This window comes from Alosa alosa, chromosome 24 (assembly GCF_017589495.1).
Source record: "Alosa alosa isolate M-15738 ecotype Scorff River chromosome 24, AALO_Geno_1.1, whole genome shotgun sequence".
Taxonomy (NCBI): Eukaryota; Metazoa; Chordata; class Actinopteri; order Clupeiformes; family Clupeidae; genus Alosa; species Alosa alosa.
The window spans coordinates 9513707-9534956 of record NC_063212.1 but is presented as its reverse complement, the minus strand read 5'-3'; the positions used below and the strand labels follow the sequence as shown (position 1 = coordinate 9534956).

Sequence of the window (21250 nt, the reverse complement as noted above, 5' to 3'; positions counted from 1 at the left end):
CTTGTTTGAAATAACCAGTCAATATGGAGTATGGACAGATAGGGAAAGATAGCATTTCCACTGGATATGGTCATGATCAAATGCTCAAGTATTCTGCAAGCATGTCTTCTGTTTTTATCTCAGATATCTAGGCAAGTCAAGGTTCCCAACACCATCACAAGGACCATTACACAATTACAAACCTTGTGACTATGTGCTAATCAAAGACTTTAGAAGGAAACACTGGAAGTCAAAAAGGTGGAACAGAACAGGCCCTATCTGGTGCTTCTTACCACTCAAACAGCTGTCAAGGTAGCAGAAAGAGCCACGTGGGTGCATGCCAAACGTGCACCAACACCGGACATTTTGGATTAGAGGGATCAAAATCCACCACATGTTGAAAGCTCTCGGAGTCGGGGGAGGAGTGATGGGGTGTGCCGCACTCCAAGCTCGCAACAGTCAAGAAAGCTGATATCTGGGTGGTGAGGCCCTTGAAGACATCATGAAGAGGATACAGCTGTTTGAGTTGGAAAGAAGGGTTGTGCGAGAAGAGAAAAGTGTGAAACTGTGGGAACTAGGACTATTGTTACTTATCTGTTTTGTAACAGCATTAGCTCTTCTGTGTGGAGGAGTGAATTGCACCTTTTGAGAGGTCAAGAAGGTCTAGAGGACGTGACAAGACTGGCACACGATCTACAAGAGCGGCAAAAGGCGGATGGGAGGATTGGCTTCCTAGTTTGTTCCCAGGACTCAAAGGCTGGGTTGTAAGATGTTTAGCCCCTGTGATGATGGTGTTTATTCTGTTAGCGTTTGTGGTTTGTTGTCATACCTTGTGTTAGGGCTTTAATTATGCACCTGGTTGAACGCACTGTGGGACTGCAAATGGTTCAGTATACTGCTTTAGCAATGTATGACAAGGAAGATGAAGAATGGCTACCACCCTTTAATGACATGACGACTCAAGCCTAAAGCTTATGTGTATAAGACGGATTGTGTCTGATGTGATGGTTATTACAAATAATAAAAAGGGGGGAATGTGAGGGGAAAATGACAAAGAGGGACCTTAACCTTTGATTTGATACTTGTGTTTCTGTATGATGTCACACTTTTGAATGGACTCTTCTGTGTTTAGCCTAGCTTGTGATGTTCCGTATAATTGATACTTCTAATGCAGTGTGAATTCACTTTTTCTGTTTGACACAAATCTAGTTCTTAAAGTTCTTATTAGTTCCTATTATTTGATACTTCTGTTTCAATACCTAATGGTCCGATGGCAAATCATGTGTTGTATGACGTTAGAAATGTTCTTAATGTCCTTGATTCTTAAATAACCCATTGTATTGACCAAGTCATGTGTATGTGCAGAGAGGGTGTAATGATACAATGATACAATGAGATTATGATGCTGTGTGAGGTATAAATGTGTGTGAGAAAACAACTGATTGTCTCTTGGGTGCACAGACTTTGTCTCTGTATCCTGATAGCCTGATACTTATGAGACCTCTCTGCGCAGAGATTAATAAACTACTAACAAGAAAGACAAACCTTATTTCAGACTCAGTTTTTACAGACCTTTAAACTAAAAAAAATCCCACAATTGTTCTCAAAGGCCTTCCCCCATACCGTTTCTTCAAAAGTTAATGTTACTTCTGTAAGATAATTCATTCATTCATTAAGTGCAAGGTCCACAGGTGAGTCTTTAACCATTTCTTGAAATTCCTCAAACTATAAGAACGTAGAACACATAACACATTCCCCCAATGAAGAATCACTGAGAAAAAGAGTCTTGACTGTGACCTCTTAATGGGGGGTTGACAGAGTAGACTCTCATCAGGGGACTGCAAGAGGGGATCTAGAGTTGGATCATGGAGTTAAAGTACCAAGGTGCCGATCCATCAAGTGTATATGGGCCAGAGAGGGATCTGAATTTAATTCTGGCTGCTAGGAAGCCAATGAGGTAACAGAGGAGTTGCACATGTGTCTTCTTTGGCTGATTAAAGACCAGATGTACAGCTGTAATTTTGAATAATCTGTAATGGCTTCACTACACAAGCAGAAAGGCCAGCTAACAATGCATTGCATTCCAGTTGGGACAAAAATCATTGCCTGCACAAGACGTGTGACATATTGTGCTAGAAAAGGTCTGAAATTCCTAATATTGTATAGGATAAACCAACATGACTTTTTCACATAGGTCTCTGTTTATCAAGGTCACCGAGTACTGTTGTTACGAAAACCCCCCTGAAAACAATCGGTTCTACCTAGCTTGAGTATAAGTATATTTTGTTCCCGTGAGGGAAATTTGGTCTCTGCATTTATCCCAATCTGTGAATTAGTGAAACACAGTGAACACACAGCACACAGTGAAGCACACACTAATCCCGACACAGTGAGCTGCCTGCTACAGTTAGGTGCCTTGCTCAAGGGCACTTCAGCCGTTCCTACTGGTCGGGGTTTGAACCGGCAACCCTCCAGTGACAAGTCCAAAGCCCTAACTAGTAGGCCTGTGAGTTGCTTTAGCCAACAGGCAGCTACAGTGCTACACTCTCAGGGCAAGATGGGGACTCATGAACCGACTGTTTTTTTTTTTTTTTTTTTTTTTTCATAGCCTACCGACAGTACTCAGTGACCTCACAGAGATCTATGTAAAAAATCATTGGAATTCTAAGGGCTGAGCTACACCAGGCGCGTAACTGAAGCGTTCCGTTCGCGTTGCGTCTGCTGCAACAATTAGCGTCCATTATAATCAATGGAAGTAGCTACACCAGACGTGACAGTGGGGCGTACGTTTGAAAAAAATAGACCATTCATCTAAAATGGATTTTACGCGTCGCGAACGGAACGCTTCAGTTACGCGCCTGGTGTAGCTCATACCTAAGGTTCAGGTTCAGTGCTATTCAGAATATCATTGTGGATTAGATGCTAACAGAACTCATGACTGGACCAAAAAATGGCAAACGTCTGAATATGATGTGCAATGCTTGCAAAACAAGGAAACGGCAAAACAAAGAACAAGATGTTTTGTCATCTGTACATCATGTGCTGATAAAGCACTACTCAGTAAAGACATTTTCCGTTATCATGTAGCCTAACCATTCTGTGCAAAGGCTATGGAGCTAAATTTGTCTCAATAATATTTGTATATGCGCAGAGGGGGATCCACAAATATTTCTTGATTTGCATGTGTGTTTTGATGGCTACAAATAAAAAAAAAAAAAAAATCATATTTGTAACTTGTATATTGATTTTTACAAATATAGATGTGCATTTGCAATAAGAATTACTGCAACCTAATTACTCTTATCTTGCCTTATTTCTCCTCATTTCGAATGTTGCCTTTAGGCTACTTATTTTATTTCACATTAAACATTAGGCCTAGGCCTACAACTAGGCTCCATCCATCCCTAATATATATTATTAAATATTATAATATATATATATATATATATATATATATATATATATATATATATATATATATATATATATATATATATATATATACACATAGGATACAAGGAAGTTTATTGTCACATGCATATAGTTACTGGAAGTAAGAAATGCAGTGAAATTATGTCTGGTGTCAGCCTATTTGTGCATTAATGGGGTAAAAAAAAGTAGAAGAGGGGTTTAGTAGATTAAGTGGCAAGGGCTGCATAAAAAGGTGGGGGGAGGATTGGGATTGGGTGGGGGGCACCAACAAGGAGCACCCAAGAGCAACAGGGGGCAAGGAAAAACTCCCTTACCAAGGAAGAAACCTTTGGCAGATCCACGGGCTCAAGGGGCTAACCCAACTGCCAGGGGGGTCTTGGTGTGTGTGTTGGGGGATGACAGGGAGATGGGATAGTGTGCTGTGTATGTGGGGAGAGGGCAGTGTGCAATATGTGTGTTGGAGAAGCTTCCTCATGAGACAATGTGCTGTGTATTGGGGGGGGCAGTGTGCTGTAAGTATGTTGGGGATGTGTGTTGGAGAAGCTTCCTGATGAAATAATGTGCTGTGTATGTAGGGGGGGGGGCAGGGACTTACTATTGCAAGCAGAGTACTGTATGTAATGTATGTGAGTGATGACAGTGAAGATGTGTGTGTGGGCGGGAGGGGAGTGGAGCAGTGACTGTGTGTGGGTAGGTGGGGGCAGTGTGCTGTAAGTATGTAGAGGATGTGTGTTGGAGAAGATCCTGAAGACAATGTGCTGTGTATGTGGGGGGGGGGGCAGTGTGCAGCAAGTATGTAGAGGAGGCTTACTGTAGCAAGCAGTGTGCTGTATGTATGTGAAGTGATGACAGTGATTATGTAAGTGTGTGTGTTGGGGATGGGGGTGGGGGGGGGCAGAAAGGCTAGGCAATCAAGGACATGGGTAGATGGAGGAGAAATAAAAAATAATAAATAAAAAGTGTGCAAAAGTTGGAGAAAGTCAGATATGTGTGTGTGTGTGTGTGTGTGTGTGTGTTTGCGAGTGATGAAATAAGAAAATAAATAAAAGGTCTGTAGCATAGGGAGAGGGATGTAAAAATATATATATATATATATACACACACATACATACACATACATACACATACACACACACACACACACACAGCCTAAACACGCATGTTAAACATTATGATGCTCCGGACCTTTGCTTGAGGAAATTTTCCGTAACTGGACCTCGCTGAAGATTAATTGAATACCCCTGGTCTAGAACAACAGGTCCAGTGTACTTACTGGCTCTCACCTTTGCATAGGCAGAGAGCAGCATTGTATTGTATCTGCTTATGGATGTCATGTCAGTCCCCATTAGCCACGCCAGTGCTCAGGTTGGTTGACGTTTCTTCCTCGCAGTATATGATGTCACTCCGCACCTGGCCGACTTGTCTTTTCACCTTTACAAGTTTTTGTAGTCTGACCTTGTTTCTGGAATTAACCATGACCAGGTTCCCTGGTGCTGCTGAATTCAACCAACTCATGGTTAATTCCGGAAACAAGGTCAGATTACAGAACAGCTGAAAAGACTAGTGGGTCAGGTGCAGGGTGACATCATATACTGTAAGGGTGAAACATCAACCAACATTATGCCTATGCAAAGGTGAGAGCCAGTAAGTACACTGGACCTGTTGTTCTAGACTGCGAGGACACAGATGTGTATGTCCAAGCAGCTTACATTTCACAGCAAGTCAGAGGTGATCTGCTGATCAAGCACAAGAATGCGTTAATCATCTGCCACGACATGCTCTAGGAAGAGGTTGCAGATATCATCAATTAATGGCAGTGACAACACCTCAGGGTTCTATGGGCATGGGAAGAAGAAGGTGTTGGAGATGGTGAGGATTAATTCTGAGGCAAGAGAGCTCCTGGGACGAGTGGGTGAGAGTCTGGAATTAAAACATGAAGTCGGAGCGGATATGAAGGCATTTGATGGTGCTTTCTATTTTCTTGTAAATCATCGTACACCCACTCGTACAACATGTACGAATGAGTGGCTATAGGAACGCGTTTCTCTTGAGCCATGAGGGGCATTAGCAGGAGGCTAGTCATTGTTATTGTTTTGTGCTACATGTAGCCTCTAGCTAAACGGCTGGAAAACAAATTGTTACATTGTATTGCAGGCACAGCAAAACCGTGCAATGCATGAATTGGCGACCGGATTGAAGCAGCAATGTAATCTAGTACATATGCAAAAAAAATACATGTCATCTCATCTCAACTATGGGCGCAGCCATGTTTGTTGTAAGGTCGTACGTCCACCTCGGGGTACCCTCAAGTTTGTTGTAAGGTCGTACATCCACCTCGGGGTACCCTCAAGTGGGCGTGCCTGCCCAAAATGCCGCAAGAAAGCTGGGTAATTTACACTTTCCAACTCGGGCGGCTGGATTTACGAGACAAATAGAAAGCACGGTTAGTCCTCTCCGTCATTTATGCTGGGAGCAGCGGGCAGGCCAGAGTTTCCAAATGGCACAAACTGAAGAATAAGTGTACAATCCGTGTCCCACCTGATGATGACTCTGTGAATCTTCATATTGAAAGGATAAACTACCTTACATATTGCCAGCTCCATTACAATTTGCAAGAGAATCCTTCTTCCATTGGTCACGGCTGGGAACTAGTGAACGGAAAGTGTCGTCCAGTGTGTCTGTGTCACACCCTCTGCCCCAGCAGCTCACACCTTATGACTGCTCAGATGAGAGTAGCAGTGATGAGAGGAGTCAGTGTGGAGAGGATTCAGATGGAAAGTCTTTAGGTAATTCAATAAAGAAATCATAATAAATAAAATAATTTAAAAACGACAGACATCTGATGACCTACGTTTAAGTTGTAATTTTACTGTCCATAACTGAACTCAGTATGAGCAGAGCGTCCATTTGAGCCTAATATTAAGGCTCTATGACAATTTTGAAAAATTGACATTTAAAGAGACAAATATTGGCGGCCATCGTGAATTTAAAGGTCAAAAATAGGTCAAATCAAAACATCTACATAATTTATGAATTGCTTTACCCTAATAGTCTCAGAAACAATGTATTATGCAGCACTGTGGGCAAAACCATTAAAAAAGTTAATTTCCAGTTTGGCTGTCGGCAGCCATGTTGGATATAGGGCTCTCAATAAATTTCCCCACATTTTTGTGAGGGGCACCCCGGCTAATTTTTTTCTTTTACCTTTATAGATGACAAATCCAGTGAGAAACAAACCTTCGCTCTCCACGGTCACAGAACTGCTATAGATGACCCAACTACTAGTCTTGCACGCTGCACTGTTTGTAACAGTGACTTTAGCATTGCCCATGGTGGGTTAAATGATTGCAAAAGACATGTTGAGGTGAGTTTAACAGTGTCAATTTATGTGCATATTATTAATGCCTATAGCCTACTAGATGGCTAGTTGCCAAGGCTACTTGAAAAGACCAAACTACCAAAATCTACATATTTTATTTTCACAATTTCTATCTATAGGCCTTCCTTATTTGTTGTACTGACTATACATTATTGAACATATATAATGTGTATTTAGATAGGCTAAAGTTTTTATTTATTTTATTTTATTTTTTTTTGGGGGGGCTTCGTAAACTTCAATAAACACTTTGAATAGCCTAGGCTACTTTGGACTTGAGACTTTGAATAAACAAACAACAATCCCGACTGCAAGATCCCAAATTAAAACAAGCGATAGGCCTAATGGTCCTGAATTTATCGACGTTTCAGAATGCCACACAGCTAGACAATAAGTGGTAGACAGAGCGACGTCACTTACCAAAGACTGTTTTTGAGTCAAATCTCATATGATGCATCTTTCTACAAAATGGTTTGTATTCTATATCATTAAGCTATTCAGGCTAAACATAGTCTTAGCCTACATCAAAACTTTAGGATTATGACATTTCGATCAGCTACAGACAACGAGTGAAAGACAGAGCCTGTCATTTATATGTTATATGTTGAGTCACAACGTTGCAAATTTCATATGATGATGCATCATTCCACAAAATGGTTTGTCTTCTCGATCAGAGAGTTATTCAATAAGCTTAACAATAAACATATAGCCTTAACTCAAAACAGCTGTTATGCTTATGTGATTTTGATCTGTAAAAATGTTACATGCAGCCATGCCTCAATTCTGCTTATGCACATCAATTATAGGCTATATATTATAATATAATATTCAGTATTAATTATTGAATGCTTAGCTGGAATGATGTCTCTCCCTCCCCCCCATCATCCTATTTCTAAAGCGGGCATGTAATTGGGCTACAGGTTTTCTACAGGAATGGCATGTTTGAACAGGCACTGCACTAGTTTACCTGAATAACAGAAGAAAGGGAATAGGTTAGTAGTACAGTCCTCATCTGTCCACTGGCCCGAGTCACTGAATGACACTGCGGTGCAGGGTTGAGCATCATTGGTGTTATCAGGTTGGCCTGATTTCCAGTGTCTAAAAGAGGACTCACTCCCGTCTGACCACGTTCTGGTTCTGTACAGGCCAATGCATACATTATTGCCGTTTGCAGCATTAAGGACCTTTTGATTTTCCGTACTATTCCTTATGCTTGGAAGATCGATGTAGTTGGCTCGACAGTAAGCCTGGGCGTCATTCCATGACAATATTGTCGTAATCAAAACATAGGTATCATTGACTCCTGTAACACAAACACACACATTTTCAGAGGTTACCCTAATTGTTAAAAGCTGCTTGAATGTATAGGACCCAGAATCAGATATATTACACAAGTGTGTGAATTAAAATGTTTTTAGTTTAAATGGACAAAATTAGATTCTTACCATAGCAAACAAATGGTAAATAGGCAGTGTCACAAGGTAAATCATTCCATGTTCCATCAGTTAACATTTCTACACACAGCTCTTTTCCCCCTCTGTTATTGGGTTCAAATGGGTTCTGATTCCAGTTTCTATATGTTGTCTCTCCTGGACCATAGAAACTGCTGTTCGTAATGGACCATCTCCAGCTGTTCAGCACATCATCATAAAGTCCAATCCAAGCAGAGCCAGTCTGGCTGCCAAGCTGAATGAGTGTGTTCACATCGTCCGTGTCGTAAAGGGTGGCCAGGTCTGTGTAATTGATCCTACAGTAACTCTGGGCTTTATTCCAGGTTTTTGATTCCTTCACAAAGTGGTATTGGTGAGAGAGAGCTGAGCTGAGGGGGAAGAAGCCTGTTTGTAAAAGACAGAAGATCATATCTGGTGATCAGACTTTCTTTCCTAAAAATAAATGAAAGAGTTGTCTTGTTTTCCAAATGTTGTGCTGAGGACAAATTGTGAGTTTATAATAATGAAAACTCCCAACATTCAAATTCCACATCAAGTCTTTTTGCAAAATACACTATTCTAAATTTTCCATTTTCAAAATGCACTTCATTTTTGCAATCATGCAGGTGTTTGTGCTTAATTTAAAAAAAAAAACATATGACAAAGTATAGCACAAACTTACCAAATAAAAGAATGACAAGGAACATTCTGGAGTTTCCATGCCAAACCGACATGAGAATCAGAAAAACAGCCTGTGTGTGATAGAGAAGGTAGAAGGACAACACCTATACACAAATAAAACAAAAATAGAAGCACCCCCACATGCTGTCATCTCTAACTTGATGACATCCGCATTGTCTTAGCAGTTGTAGCAGAAGAAAAGCTTATCGTGAGCTGTATTGTGAAAAGCATGCAGGCATGGTGATAATCTGTGATTTTATGTCATGCCTAGTGCTTCTAGTGTACAGAGTGGAAAAGCGCTTTTTTACATAACAGCACTGTAAAACCTGATTTGTATGTTTGTCCTAGATTCGATCAAACTACTTTACAACAAGAGTCTTTGCCATGGGGAGCAGAGGTTGTGCCACTGCTGTAAGCGTATTAACTGTAAAAAAGTTTCTCTAAAAAAATACTAACGGCCACTTCAAGATACCAAACTAGATATCACAAACTAAACAGCAACACTGCCCATTAAGCTTACATAGAAACGAAACTCAGAAATATGGGATAAGAGGAATTATGCTGCCTTGTGCACAGATGCAGTGCTGTGCTGGCTTTTTAAGTGTGATCGCCATATGCAGGCTAGTAGAGCTCAACAGTGAGCTCTATTCACTGTTCTATTCACTTCCGGGGAAGGAAGTAAAAATCTAGGTAGTCTTGAAACCAGCAAATAAGTATAAGTATATATACTTTTTTGATCCCGTGAGGGAAATTTGGTCTCTGCATTTATCCCAATCCGTGAATTAGTAAAACACACTCAGAATGATTCATTTTGTAAAATACATAATCATGATTTTATTATGTTTTAAAAAAGCACAGAATATTTATGACTGGTCATTTTTTTAAATTAAATCTTCATGCAGGCAGGATTCATTTAGCCTGCAGTGCAGTTCCCAAACATTTACAGGCTGTTGTTAAAGGAAGAGGTGAAACAACACAGTGGTAAACATGCCTACATGAGAAATCAGGATGCGGAACAAGACTCTGTATTTGGTCTCAGTGGAAGAATACAGTGATTAACTATGACAATCCAAATCATACAGCATTGACAGCACTGAATGTGAGTGAAGACAAATTGGTTTTAAAGCTGAAAATGAGAATTGTGTGTTCACATTTCTCATTCACTTGTAATCTGGGAGTAGGCTCATGGGTGGATTATGAACTTTTGGGCCCCTGGGCCCAGATGTGTTAAGGGCCCCCCCACTTTGTTGTCGTAAATGTGGGAGGGGGGGTTTGGGGGTCCTCCCCCAGAAAAAATTGAATTTGTTTGATGTGATTTCCTGTATTCTGGTGCATTTTGGGCATGGCCAATACTAAATTCAATTAGTTTCATAGCCTACATCCTGATTTGTTGATATTGAGGCAATGATTCAATGCAAAGGCTTGGGTTTCAGGGCCCCCTGATCCCTTGGGCCCCTGGGCCTGGGCCCGGTAGGCCCGTGCAGTAATCCATCCCCGAGTAGGCTACAGAGCACCTTTAGAGACATCAAAGTCCATTTTCCAAAAAAACAAATGGTTTTATATTTGAGCTGAATAGCAAAATAAAAGCTTACTTTCTGGAAGGGGGAAAATAACACAACACTTGCTCTTGATCGGCTAGGTGATAAATGCATGGCTCTGTATGATATACAGTTCTTCTTACAATCTTCCTTTACAATAATAATAATAATAATAATAATAATAGAAGTGTGATTTTATATGACAAAAATAATTGGCAAAGCCGATTTCAAGAAATTAATTGATTGGCTAGGCCTACCGTATATGTTTAATGGATAGAAACAGGAATTAACAAGATGTAATAGGCAGTTAAACATACGGTGTTGATGGCTGGACACGTAGCCAGACATTTTCAGGGATTGATCTGATAGACTCGCCTTAGACTCAGGGTGGTGCTGTTCGGAAGCCCATTCTGGATGAGTTCCTCACGAAGCTGAGAATCAAATCAGGGCAAGAACATACTGTGAGTACCCAAGGACAATGGCGCCATCTGGTGGACACAAACTGCAAGGAAGTACAAGTATTTACTCACTGGTTTTAGGATGGTCTCCTCAATCTCTGCTTCGGTGAGTTCAGTTTCAGTGTCAACCACTACCCTTAGACTAGACACATATGCTGTGAACAGCGAGACAATTCAATTAGCATGACATTTCAAATCATCAGTTAGAATCCAAGATGTAGCCTAGCGAGTAGAAGAATATGAAACGGATAGATCAGCGATTAGGCCCATCCTACATTCAGAATGATGGATGTAAGACGACCTAAAGGAGCAGAATTAACAAGTGAAGATTCTCAGCAGAAAATCAATACTGTGTTGCCTTCATTTGTGAGAGTAACTTCCTTATATCATATAGGCTATGCTTAATATGGGCATTTTTTACTGTGCAATCCGTTCAATTATTACACTGTTAGTATGGCCATAGTCGGGGGGTGTAGTGGGCGTTGGACGCGGGGGAACGCTGTCCCCCCACTTCTTCGAGCATTGTTTTGAACATTTTAATAAGCATTTATTAATATAACTGTTGTTACCAGTGATAACAACGCATCACGCAAACGTCTCCAATTAGGCCTCCGTCATAAAATTCAAGAATGACAGTCATGCTGTAGCACTCCACCATGCGTAAAGACATTAAAAACTGCGCAGCTCGTCATTCCGCGTTACCCGAAAGTAGCTAGAAAACCATAGATTATACAACTGCCTGTATCCGAATCTAGCAAGCATCTTCATTCACTATTGCAATTCCTTCTTTTGTGTTTTGCAGAAAGCAGGTAGGCTAATCCAGTGGTCAAAATGACACGAAGCATGTGTGAGTACGAGTGATTTTTAACGAGGGAGCTCCAATATAAGTCATAAGGCTATTTTACCATAAATGACCCAACGGTGAACCTGAACAACTTTAGGAAAAACTTACGATTGGTTCAGCGTGCAGCTACTTCATCCAAACAAAAACTTTTCAAATGACTGGCACTTGCCTGCCCAATGTTCTTTCTGTTATTTTTTGTTTTGTTTTATTGACTGTGCACCTCTGCATTTTAATCATTCGCAATGACATTCATATGACTCCTCAAATTGAGCTACGCTGACCCCACAGCGTGTTGAATGCGTGAGTCCTGCTTGTGCTATTGTTATTGCTATTGTTTACGTGTGGAAATGAATGAAGCCATGCCGCGGCATGTTATGCGTCAAGGAGATTAGACTACGCTAGATTACATAGGCTACTCTACATTATGGTTTGTCTGTTTATTGTATGATGCAACAAAAGTAAAAGCTACAGACCATATTCATAGACTTTGGTGGAAAAGTGTAGTGTGGGTGAAGACATTATGCTACATATTGAAGCTAATCCATATAATTTAATTGTTTTTTTTTTATTCGATTTCATGTTCACGAAAACTGGTCATTTTGGCCTTATGCACCGATGTATGTGGAGGTGCGTGACAGTTTTTGCAATGATTTCATTAAAATAGCGTCCCACCACTTTAAAAATCCCCACTACACCACTATAGTAGTGTATCGAAACAGTATTGATTTATTTTCAGTGTGTTTTAAAAACACAGCAACTCATATGCAGTAGTAATAATAAAGAAAGCATTTAGAGCTGCCAGATGTTTACCTGTGTAACAGAAGAAAGGGAAGAGATTAATTGAACATTCCTCATCGGTCCACTTGCCCGAGTCACTAAAGCGCACTACAGCGCATTGCAGATCAAAACTGCTGACAGGTTGGCCTGACCCCCAGTTTCTGAAAGAGGATTCACTAGCGTCTGACCACATTCTGGTTCTGAATAGACCGATGTACACCGCATTTCCTGAAGCGGCTGTAAGGACATCATCATTTTCCGTCAGATTCCTTATGCTTGGAAGATCGACAAAGTTGGTCCTGCAGTATGTCTGGGCAGCACTGAATGTTAGGAACAAATTAACTAAAGTGTAGCTGCCACCGGTTCCTATGGCAGAAAACAAAGCCTCCCCGTTAATCTTTTCAAAATTATTATTATTATTTTTTTTTTAAGTTTTAAAAATGAATGAGATTTTATGACTACCGTCTTTCATGACCATTTGAGTACTAACCATAGCAAACAAACTGTAGGGAGTCTCCACAAGATACATCAATCCAAGTTCCCAAGGAGTCCATTTGTACACAGACCATTTCCCCACCCCTATCGTTTGGCTCTCCTGTTGCCCAGTTTCTAAACGCCGTCTCTCCTGGACCATAGAAACTGCTGTTCGTAATGGACCATCTCCAGCTGCTCTGCGTGTCGGCATAAAGTCCGATCCAAGCAGAGTCCGTTGGGCTGGCAAGCTGAATGAGTGTGCTCACATCGTCCATGTCGTAAAGGGTGGCCAGGTCGGTGTAATTGGTCCTGCAGTAACTCTGGGCTTCACTCCAGGTTTTTGATTCGTTCACAAAGTGGTATTGGTGAGAGAGAGCTGAGCTGAGGGGTAGAAATCCTGTGGCCCAAAACAAGAGAGAGCGGTGAATCTTTTTTCTTGGTCTCAAACAAAAAGTGTTTCAGTCTGTTGGAGTGAAATGTCTGATGCACATCAGTTGATAAGTTGAAAGTGCTTCCTGGAGGAGTTACGTGTAGCCTACACATTCAACTTTAAATGTAAATCAGGTTTATAGGCCAAGTATACTTGCTTATACAATGAATTTAGTCTCTGCACTTATCCCATCCGTGAATTAGTGAACACACAGTGAACAGTAAGGCGAAGCACACAATAGGCAGCAGTGAGGTGAAGCACACGCACACTAACCCGGAGCAGTGAGCTGCCTTGCTATAGTGGCGCTCGGGGAGCATTGAGGGGTAAGGTGCCTTGTTCAAGGGCACTTCGGCCGTGGGCATGGAAGAGCAGTGCTCAAACACTTCCCCACATTTTTCCTACTGGTCGGGGATGGAACCAGCAAGCCCGAAGCCCTAACCAGTAGGCCATGGCTGCCCCAGGGTCTTTGTTTGTAATTTTGTGCAGTGGCTACACAATGAAATGTGTTCCACCTTCAAATGCTGCAGACACGCTCAAGAATAATAATTTTAAAAAACTTCCATTTTTTTCCTTTTTCATAAGATTGATTAAATGATTCAAGTTTGAATGGACTTTGTACACCAACCTGAGAAAAGCAGAGCGAAGAACATGATTCTGCAGATTGTGGACTACCTGTGGGAATACAACAGAAAATAACTGAAATGACATCAGTATAGTGGAATGTGGACATCTTGAACTGTCTAAGAGGAACTACTTTTTTTCCTTTTTGATCATATAAAATTGAAGCGAACATAACGGGACTTCTACCTATAAATAACAAATACATAATGCAATGTTAATTGTAATGCAATGCTAATTTGCATCTAATTTCTATGATGACAAAATAGCCAGTTATTTTCTCTGCAGTAAGAGTAAGCACCAAGATTCAATATTAACTTTTTACATCTGTTAGAATGAACCCTCCACCCCCAAATGATTTGGTGGAAAAAATATCCTGAATATCAAAAAGTTTCTCACCAGGCTTGTCACTCTGCCGTTCAACAGTCTTCAGCTTCTGACTTGGGAGATACAAGACCGTATGGTTTTGATCAGCAGCAACAAGGAGGTGTCTACTGGAAACACCCTGACTGGTTTGTGCACAAACCAGTTCCTCAGATATAAATGACTGACTGTTTCCTGGACGACATCACTGGTCATCAGTTCAGTTGTTATCACCCAAAGCCACTGTTTGAAACCAAATATCCTGAGCTGCAGGTATCCTGATCTTGAGTTGCTGAGTAAGAAGGTTAGCATGGGTATGCTTCTCCAGTCATGCATTTGGCATTAGCACCTTCAGAAGTCCTTAATAAGGATATGCATGATCTCACCCTCTTGCCAGCTCAACAAAAGATATGATTTAATAATGTTACTCAGATCAGCAGTCTTAATTATAATTAAAGTACCGGTACTATACCCAAAAACCACACACTGTGATACATGTAGAATTATTATCAAAATGCAAAATGTGTTTCATTAGGACCACTTTTGTTCATGTTAAAATATTGTACAATCTGGTAAATCTTAGGAAAAGTAGGATAAGGGCATTCATCCTACATATACAAATATCCTTGCATCTCACGTAGATATGACTATATGTGAATCATCAGCTCTGATCAGCATCTTAAGGAGTTGCTGATTCCAAATTAAAAGGAGTAAATTCAGTCAGCTCTGGTGAAACATGCTTCATGCTTCTCCAGTGTGGAGGGTCTGCCACCTGTGTGGACCATGGAAGAGCTCATCTTTATCTTCTAAAATGAACTCCGAGATGCTCATTGTTGTGTTTATAAATGTATAAGCTTGGCTATTTGTACACTGTAGATTTGTATGGAAATCACTGGTTGGCTAAACCAAAAGGAATGGGATGTTTGTTTTGGAGGACAAATAGTATTACTTTTCTGCATTAGGTAGAATGAGGTTCATATCTCTGAATAGAAGTTCTCAAAATACATTCCTTTACTTGCAAACTTCCTGATACTAAATATAGATGTCAGGTATTGACCATGTGTCCAACCAAGACTGTTACTGTAGTTCCCTGCTATGAGTGAAATGTAATCAGGTAATGAGTGTCTGCTCACATAATTTAAGGTAGGCCAACTGGTTCCAATGTGCTATACATTTTCATAAAGGGCAGAGGGTCACCAGACCTCAGGTCTTTGTACGTGATCATCCAGATATAGCCAAGATAAAACACCACAATAGGCATGCCGTCACTCACACACGGAAGCACATACTTGAAAAACGCCTAACAAGATTACAGCATTTTGAATACAGATCTTCTCATTGTGCCACCAATATGACTGTCTGTAGCACACAAGATGCTGAATATCAACATAACAGTATACAAACCATCAATCCCCATTCAACAAACATACTGCATTAAACTCCAGAGGTTGGGAGTTGGAAAACTTTGTAAAAAAAGGAGATAGAGACCGACTTCTGTTTGTATTTTATTTGATATGAAATAGAATACTGCCACTCACATCTCATGAGTGGATCATCCTCCATTTGTACCTGACAAACACAACAAGTTTGTTTTACTTTTGAGAGACAGACACAAACACTTTAGAACTTCAGGCATAATCACTATACCTTCTGTAGTCTGGTTCTGAGCTTTGACTCTTGGCACTGTGGTGGCTGTGGACCCTCATGAACTTGGCAGGCCTCTGAGTGGGAGGAGTCTTTATCCTGGGTGTGATGGGGACACTGGCTGTGGTTACCGCCTCTGGTGCAGGCAGCATGATGGGCTTCGCCAGAGCTGTAGGGTGAAAGTTATGAGTCTGCTTAATGGGTCTCGCACACAGTTGCGTGCGTTGCAGTGCTGGGGACTCATTCCGTTCACTTTACATGGGCTTACGTCATCCGTTGCCGAACTGAATTGTGGGTCCGTTGCGTCGCGTTGCTCCCGTTGAGAAGTTCAGCTGTTGCTGCACCGACGGACGGCACCAGCCAATCAAATTACCAACAAGCGAACAACAGACGGCACCAGCCAATCAAATTACGGTTATACCTTACAGTAAGTAATTTGCATGGCTACCGTAGGGAACACCCACTGGCATGCGTTGACGGAACGCAACTGTGTGCAGGTGCCGTAAGAATGACCATTTCTCCTCTTAGATCCAACAGTAAGAAAAGGAACAAGGGGGACAATCAAACACCCTACAACCAGTACTTGAAAGTGCATGCAAGAGCTGTGTGTGTTAAGATTAATATAAGCACTACAAGCAGGGCAAGCAACCAATGCATTGCATACCCCTAAATTCCAAATTCAAAAGTTTTTTGAAATCTACTAAATAAAAATCTAAGCAAATTACAGATTAAACTTAATCAGTTCCTCACCCGTCTCGTATGGCCTGGCTTCTCCCACAGAGCCCCGGCCTGGCACGCTGGATGCAAAGGCCACGTCCATATTGACAGCCTCCACTGGGTAGGAACACTGGACAGCCAATCTGTGGGAAAATATGCAGCCAATTAATAAAACAAAAACAAAGCCACCGACTAAAAATGGTGACAAATTGATGCAGCATAATAACACACAAATGAAAGAAACACGAGTGTAACAAGTGATTTCCATATTGGAGATATTTCACTGAAAGATCATACCTGAAGGTGGTGTCTCTTGTAATTACTGGGCGGTGACTAGGGAACGGCTCTTGCTCAAACATGATGGTGTTCTCAAAGATCATCAAGTCATTCTTCACCTGATACAGAAACGAAGGGGGAAATAGGGGATTATTGTGGAGACATGGGATAAAGTGCCTGGTTTTGCATGCTGTGGTAGACCTGAATTAAAAAGGAACCTTTTTTAAAAATCACACCTTCATTCTGGTTCCACATGTTGTAAGATCAAACTCAAAGAGAACTCTGGTCTCATCAGTCTCTTTAGGCTTGCATGTTGTGTCAAGCAGGGTGGTCCTCTGTGGGTCAGCTTTAGGAATGGATTTGACCACACTGGCCACCACGGTCATGACCCCTCCTGTGGAACACTCTACAGAGAGCAGAGGAGAAGGCCGCATTACATTACACCCCGCTCATCTGATACGGATCTGATACGGATCCGATCTGATCTCATGCTTTCCACTGGTAGCCAGGCCACTGCTAACCCACCGATGAGCTCTGTGGTTGGGAAGGGACAACGCTTGACTGAGTGCTGCTGAATCTCCAGGGTTTTTGCATCTCTGGAGAGGATCTCAAAAGTGCCAAAGAACTGGTTCAAGTTTATATCCTACAAGGGAATGAAAAAGTATTCTTCACCATCACACAAAAATAGACATTTACAACATGTTTGCCTGCACAGGGTTGCTGTAATGGAGTGCCATACCTCATAAAGATATCCAGGAGTGAATAGGGGCACATCTAGGAGAATTCCCTGGCTGTCATTGGCCATCAGGTATCCCTGCCTCACAGCATATTGCTCTGTAAGAAGATTGTTACCAATGGTAATGTCCCACATGTGATGGAACTCCTCATGGGCCAGTTTAAAAACTATCCCATGCTCCTGGCACAGTCCACTGAACGAGGGAGGATCTAAGAATAGAGAGAATGAACCCCAGTCAACCTTGAGATCACCCATACCATCTTTGAAACTTTAAACTAATAGTGTGGAGCTTGATATACAAATAGTTGTACTGTGAATTGCATACAAGCATTTAGGCAAACATTGCTATAGGGATTGGCCGATTCAGCTATTGAATATAGAGTTTTGTTTGGACATTGTTCACAGTAACCAACAGTTCTTGGCTGATTTCACAGCTTACTGTTGCATTGAGGAAAACATGGCTCTTTTCAAATTAGCACAACTTACAGACATCATGGATCCTAGCTTTCAAAGAAGTCAAATGGAAGAAGTAATTCTCTTGAAGCATGATGTTAAAAGTGAAGTTAACAGACAGCAGGTATTGCAGAACACCCTCTGTAAAATACTACAGAAAGAAAAGAAATTTGAAGACACATTAATAACAGACACATAACTTAGACTGAAAAAGTAACCCTGAACTCCCCAACCTACCGATTTTAGCACCATGGGATCCTCAAAAGGAACCTTGATAATGTATGCATGGGTTCCATTGGCATGCGGAGCCTTCACAATGGTGTATCCATGCTGGGTTGCCTCAACAAGGTTGAATTCATGTCCATTCAGGGTCACAGTCATCAGCACCACATCAGAAGGAAAATTTCCCATGTAAAGAGTGAACGCCCTCTCCTCAATGACCGTCTCTGCCAGAGGAGAAGACCTCATAAATATTACAGTATTCATACATGAAAATATATAGGGAATACATGACTATACAAACCTTACAGATGTCTGTACTATATTAAAATGATATTTTCTTTAAAGAACACTTACGGTTTATAGTGATGGGGACGTGTGGCAGTGATTGAGTCATCAGAACCTTAGTATGGCGGTGTCTGTTCTCAGTGTGAAAGCTGTCCATGAACACGCCCTCATAGTAGAGGTAAATCAGGTAGAACTCCCAGTAAGTATTGTTAAGCACAAAGCTCTGTAGGAGGAGTCATCCAGTATGGCCACACACACACACAGTAAAGTGAGTTCAAATCAGCGATCATTTTTCAGCATCACTATCTCCAATCTTTAACCTCCACCTTCAAAAGGCCTCAGATTCCTCCGACATGTTCTCACAGTAGGCTACCTACCAGATGTTCTCTCCCACGTTCAGATCAAATTCTCACATGGCTGTTCTCAGCTTCACATACATGTACATCTGGGGCTGTATCAATACGAACTCAAAGACTAGATGACACTCTGGTCACTTACCTGCCGATGGCCACCTTCAGCCCCATAGGGAATACCAATGTCAACCATTCCTTTGCCAGTGCTAAGGCTATATCCTCTGTCTGCGGTCACCTGTGGGTCCAAGAGTGTGCCATGGACACCAATACTGATATTTTTGGTCTCAAAATCAGTGTGGCTGGATAAAGGGAACATCACAATTGGAACTTGCCAGTGGAGACTGGTTCCATCAAAGAATCCCACATCTGAAAGTCAAATTTAAAAAAAAAAAAAAAGGATTATGAATGGATGTATTATCTGATTATTAGAAATGAATGGATAACAAATCAAGCCCCCACCACTTGGTATAGGAAGATAGTCAGAGTCTAGATTCATACCTTTACTACATGCAGCCACCAGATCAAATATGACAACAGTCCATCTCTGTCTAGAGAAAAGGACTGCATGAACGACTTCCACAGGAACCCCATTTACCTGGTGGGAGGGGATAATTAATCCACAACTCATCCTATAAATCTCATTTTGGAGGGCAACATCTAACAGGAAGCTTTTTACCAGGGAGTCATGAGACAAGGGTTTGCCATAAGGCATGCGGAGGAGCACACGCCCAGGGGTGAAGTGTAGCCTGTAGCCTTGCTCACGAGCCTCGTCGAGGGAAAGGTCCGCGGACGTCTGGCCCTCCTTCAGGAAGATCAGCTGCCAGCCGGAAGAGGCCAGAGTGTATGCCTGGAGCCATGAGGACCATCAGTTACACAAACAATTAAAATGAGTCATCAATAACCAGGCATCAGATACACAAAATGAAATAGGTCATCTATACCAGGCATCAGTTATACAAAGTAGCAGTCTATCAGACATGAAAACTGACTGAGGACTTACAGAGGAAATGCCATCATCCCATTGCTGATGCATGACAGTGCCCCCAGTGCTCACATGTGGAACTGCACCATCTACATGTACCTGAAAGTCATACAAGCAATGTCCTATGCAATGAAACTGAATATGTTAAATGTGTATTTCCTTGCCACTTTAAAGAGAATAAGTCCAGTCAAAAATATTCAACCTTACAATTAATTTTTTCTAGAGCAAAGTACCTCCATGTAATCCATTTCACAGATAACCTCTCGAGGAGACCAGGGTAGAGGCAGAGTGCATGCCTTAGACACTGCATAGGTCGCCTCCTCTCCATGTTGGTCTGTCATGATCACACTGAAGTTAAATGTGAACTCCACATCACCCTGGAAACAATCTATAGTTTAGATTTGCAGGCCTAGTTTTGTGCATGTGTCATGTGTGTGAGTTTTGTGTCATGTGTGTATGCATGTGTGTATGTGTATGTAGTATGCATGTATGTGCATAGGCCTATATATAATCTCCAACTTTTACATTAAAATTAAGAATGCAGTGTAGTTTAAAACGGGCCTATTACCTGGTTTCCTGTATGGCAAGAGAAATAAGATGCCTTTAACTCAGCAATTCCAATCTCACAGAAAAGCTCATAGGTATACCCGCAGCCTGGACCATATTCTTTTGTTATCGGATGGACACCTATGGTATCTGAAATGGAAAATTCCCAATGTTTAAATAGCCAACGTTCATAGATGTCAGAAAATTAGATCATAAAGAGACATCTTACCAATGGCCTTAAAGTGTGGCTCAGAGCCATTGTTCAGATGAACTTGTACAGCAAGATATCTTTCTCTGCAGTCTAGCTCAATAACGCCTGTGAAAATATCTACACGTGAAATCCTATTTCTATTGTTGTCAATTTAATATGTGCATTATAGGCCTAGGCCTATATAAGAAAAACCCACCTTTTGCCATTTCTTCAGTTCTTACCTTTACACTCAAGAGGAAAAGGAAAAGCCTGTGGATTGACACACGTTAATTTATGCAGGACAAAAGACTCGCTTATTAAAAATGTAAACAAAAATGTAGGCGTGCAGTAGGCCTATGATTTGTTCACTTACGCGAGCGAAAATTCCAAATACATTTTCCAAAACAAAGTCCTTGCTAGTGGTGTAGCCTACCATCCCATTTAAG

At 41.3% G+C, this 21250-nt stretch overlaps 2 protein-coding genes across 2 annotated transcripts; both read right to left on the bottom strand.

The window, feature by feature from the left end:
• Positions 1-5246: 5246 nt before the first annotated feature.
• LOC125289056 (C-type mannose receptor 2-like) lies at positions 5247-9072 on the bottom strand. The gene is made up of 4 exons (XM_048235724.1): positions 9057-9072; positions 8383-8622; positions 7742-8090; positions 5247-5310 (listed from the first exon to the last, which is right to left on the bottom strand). The coding sequence occupies exons 1-4, from the start codon at positions 9070-9072 to the stop codon at positions 5247-5249; spliced, it is 669 nt and encodes a 222-aa protein (XP_048091681.1).
• Positions 9073-15892: 6820 nt separating this feature from the next.
• LOC125289635 lies at positions 15893-21250 on the bottom strand. The gene is made up of 19 exons (XM_048236591.1): positions 21178-21250; positions 21022-21074; positions 20844-20930; positions 20637-20764; positions 20302-20445; positions 20087-20167; positions 19763-19933; positions 19585-19681; positions 19232-19452; positions 18803-18956; positions 18464-18672; positions 18260-18377; positions 17777-17982; positions 17563-17680; positions 17274-17443; positions 17059-17156; positions 16795-16904; positions 16048-16213; positions 15893-15969 (listed from the first exon to the last, which is right to left on the bottom strand). The coding sequence occupies exons 1-19, from the start codon at positions 21198-21200 to the stop codon at positions 15942-15944; spliced, it is 2382 nt and encodes a 793-aa protein (XP_048092548.1). The 5' UTR covers positions 21201-21250; the 3' UTR covers positions 15893-15941.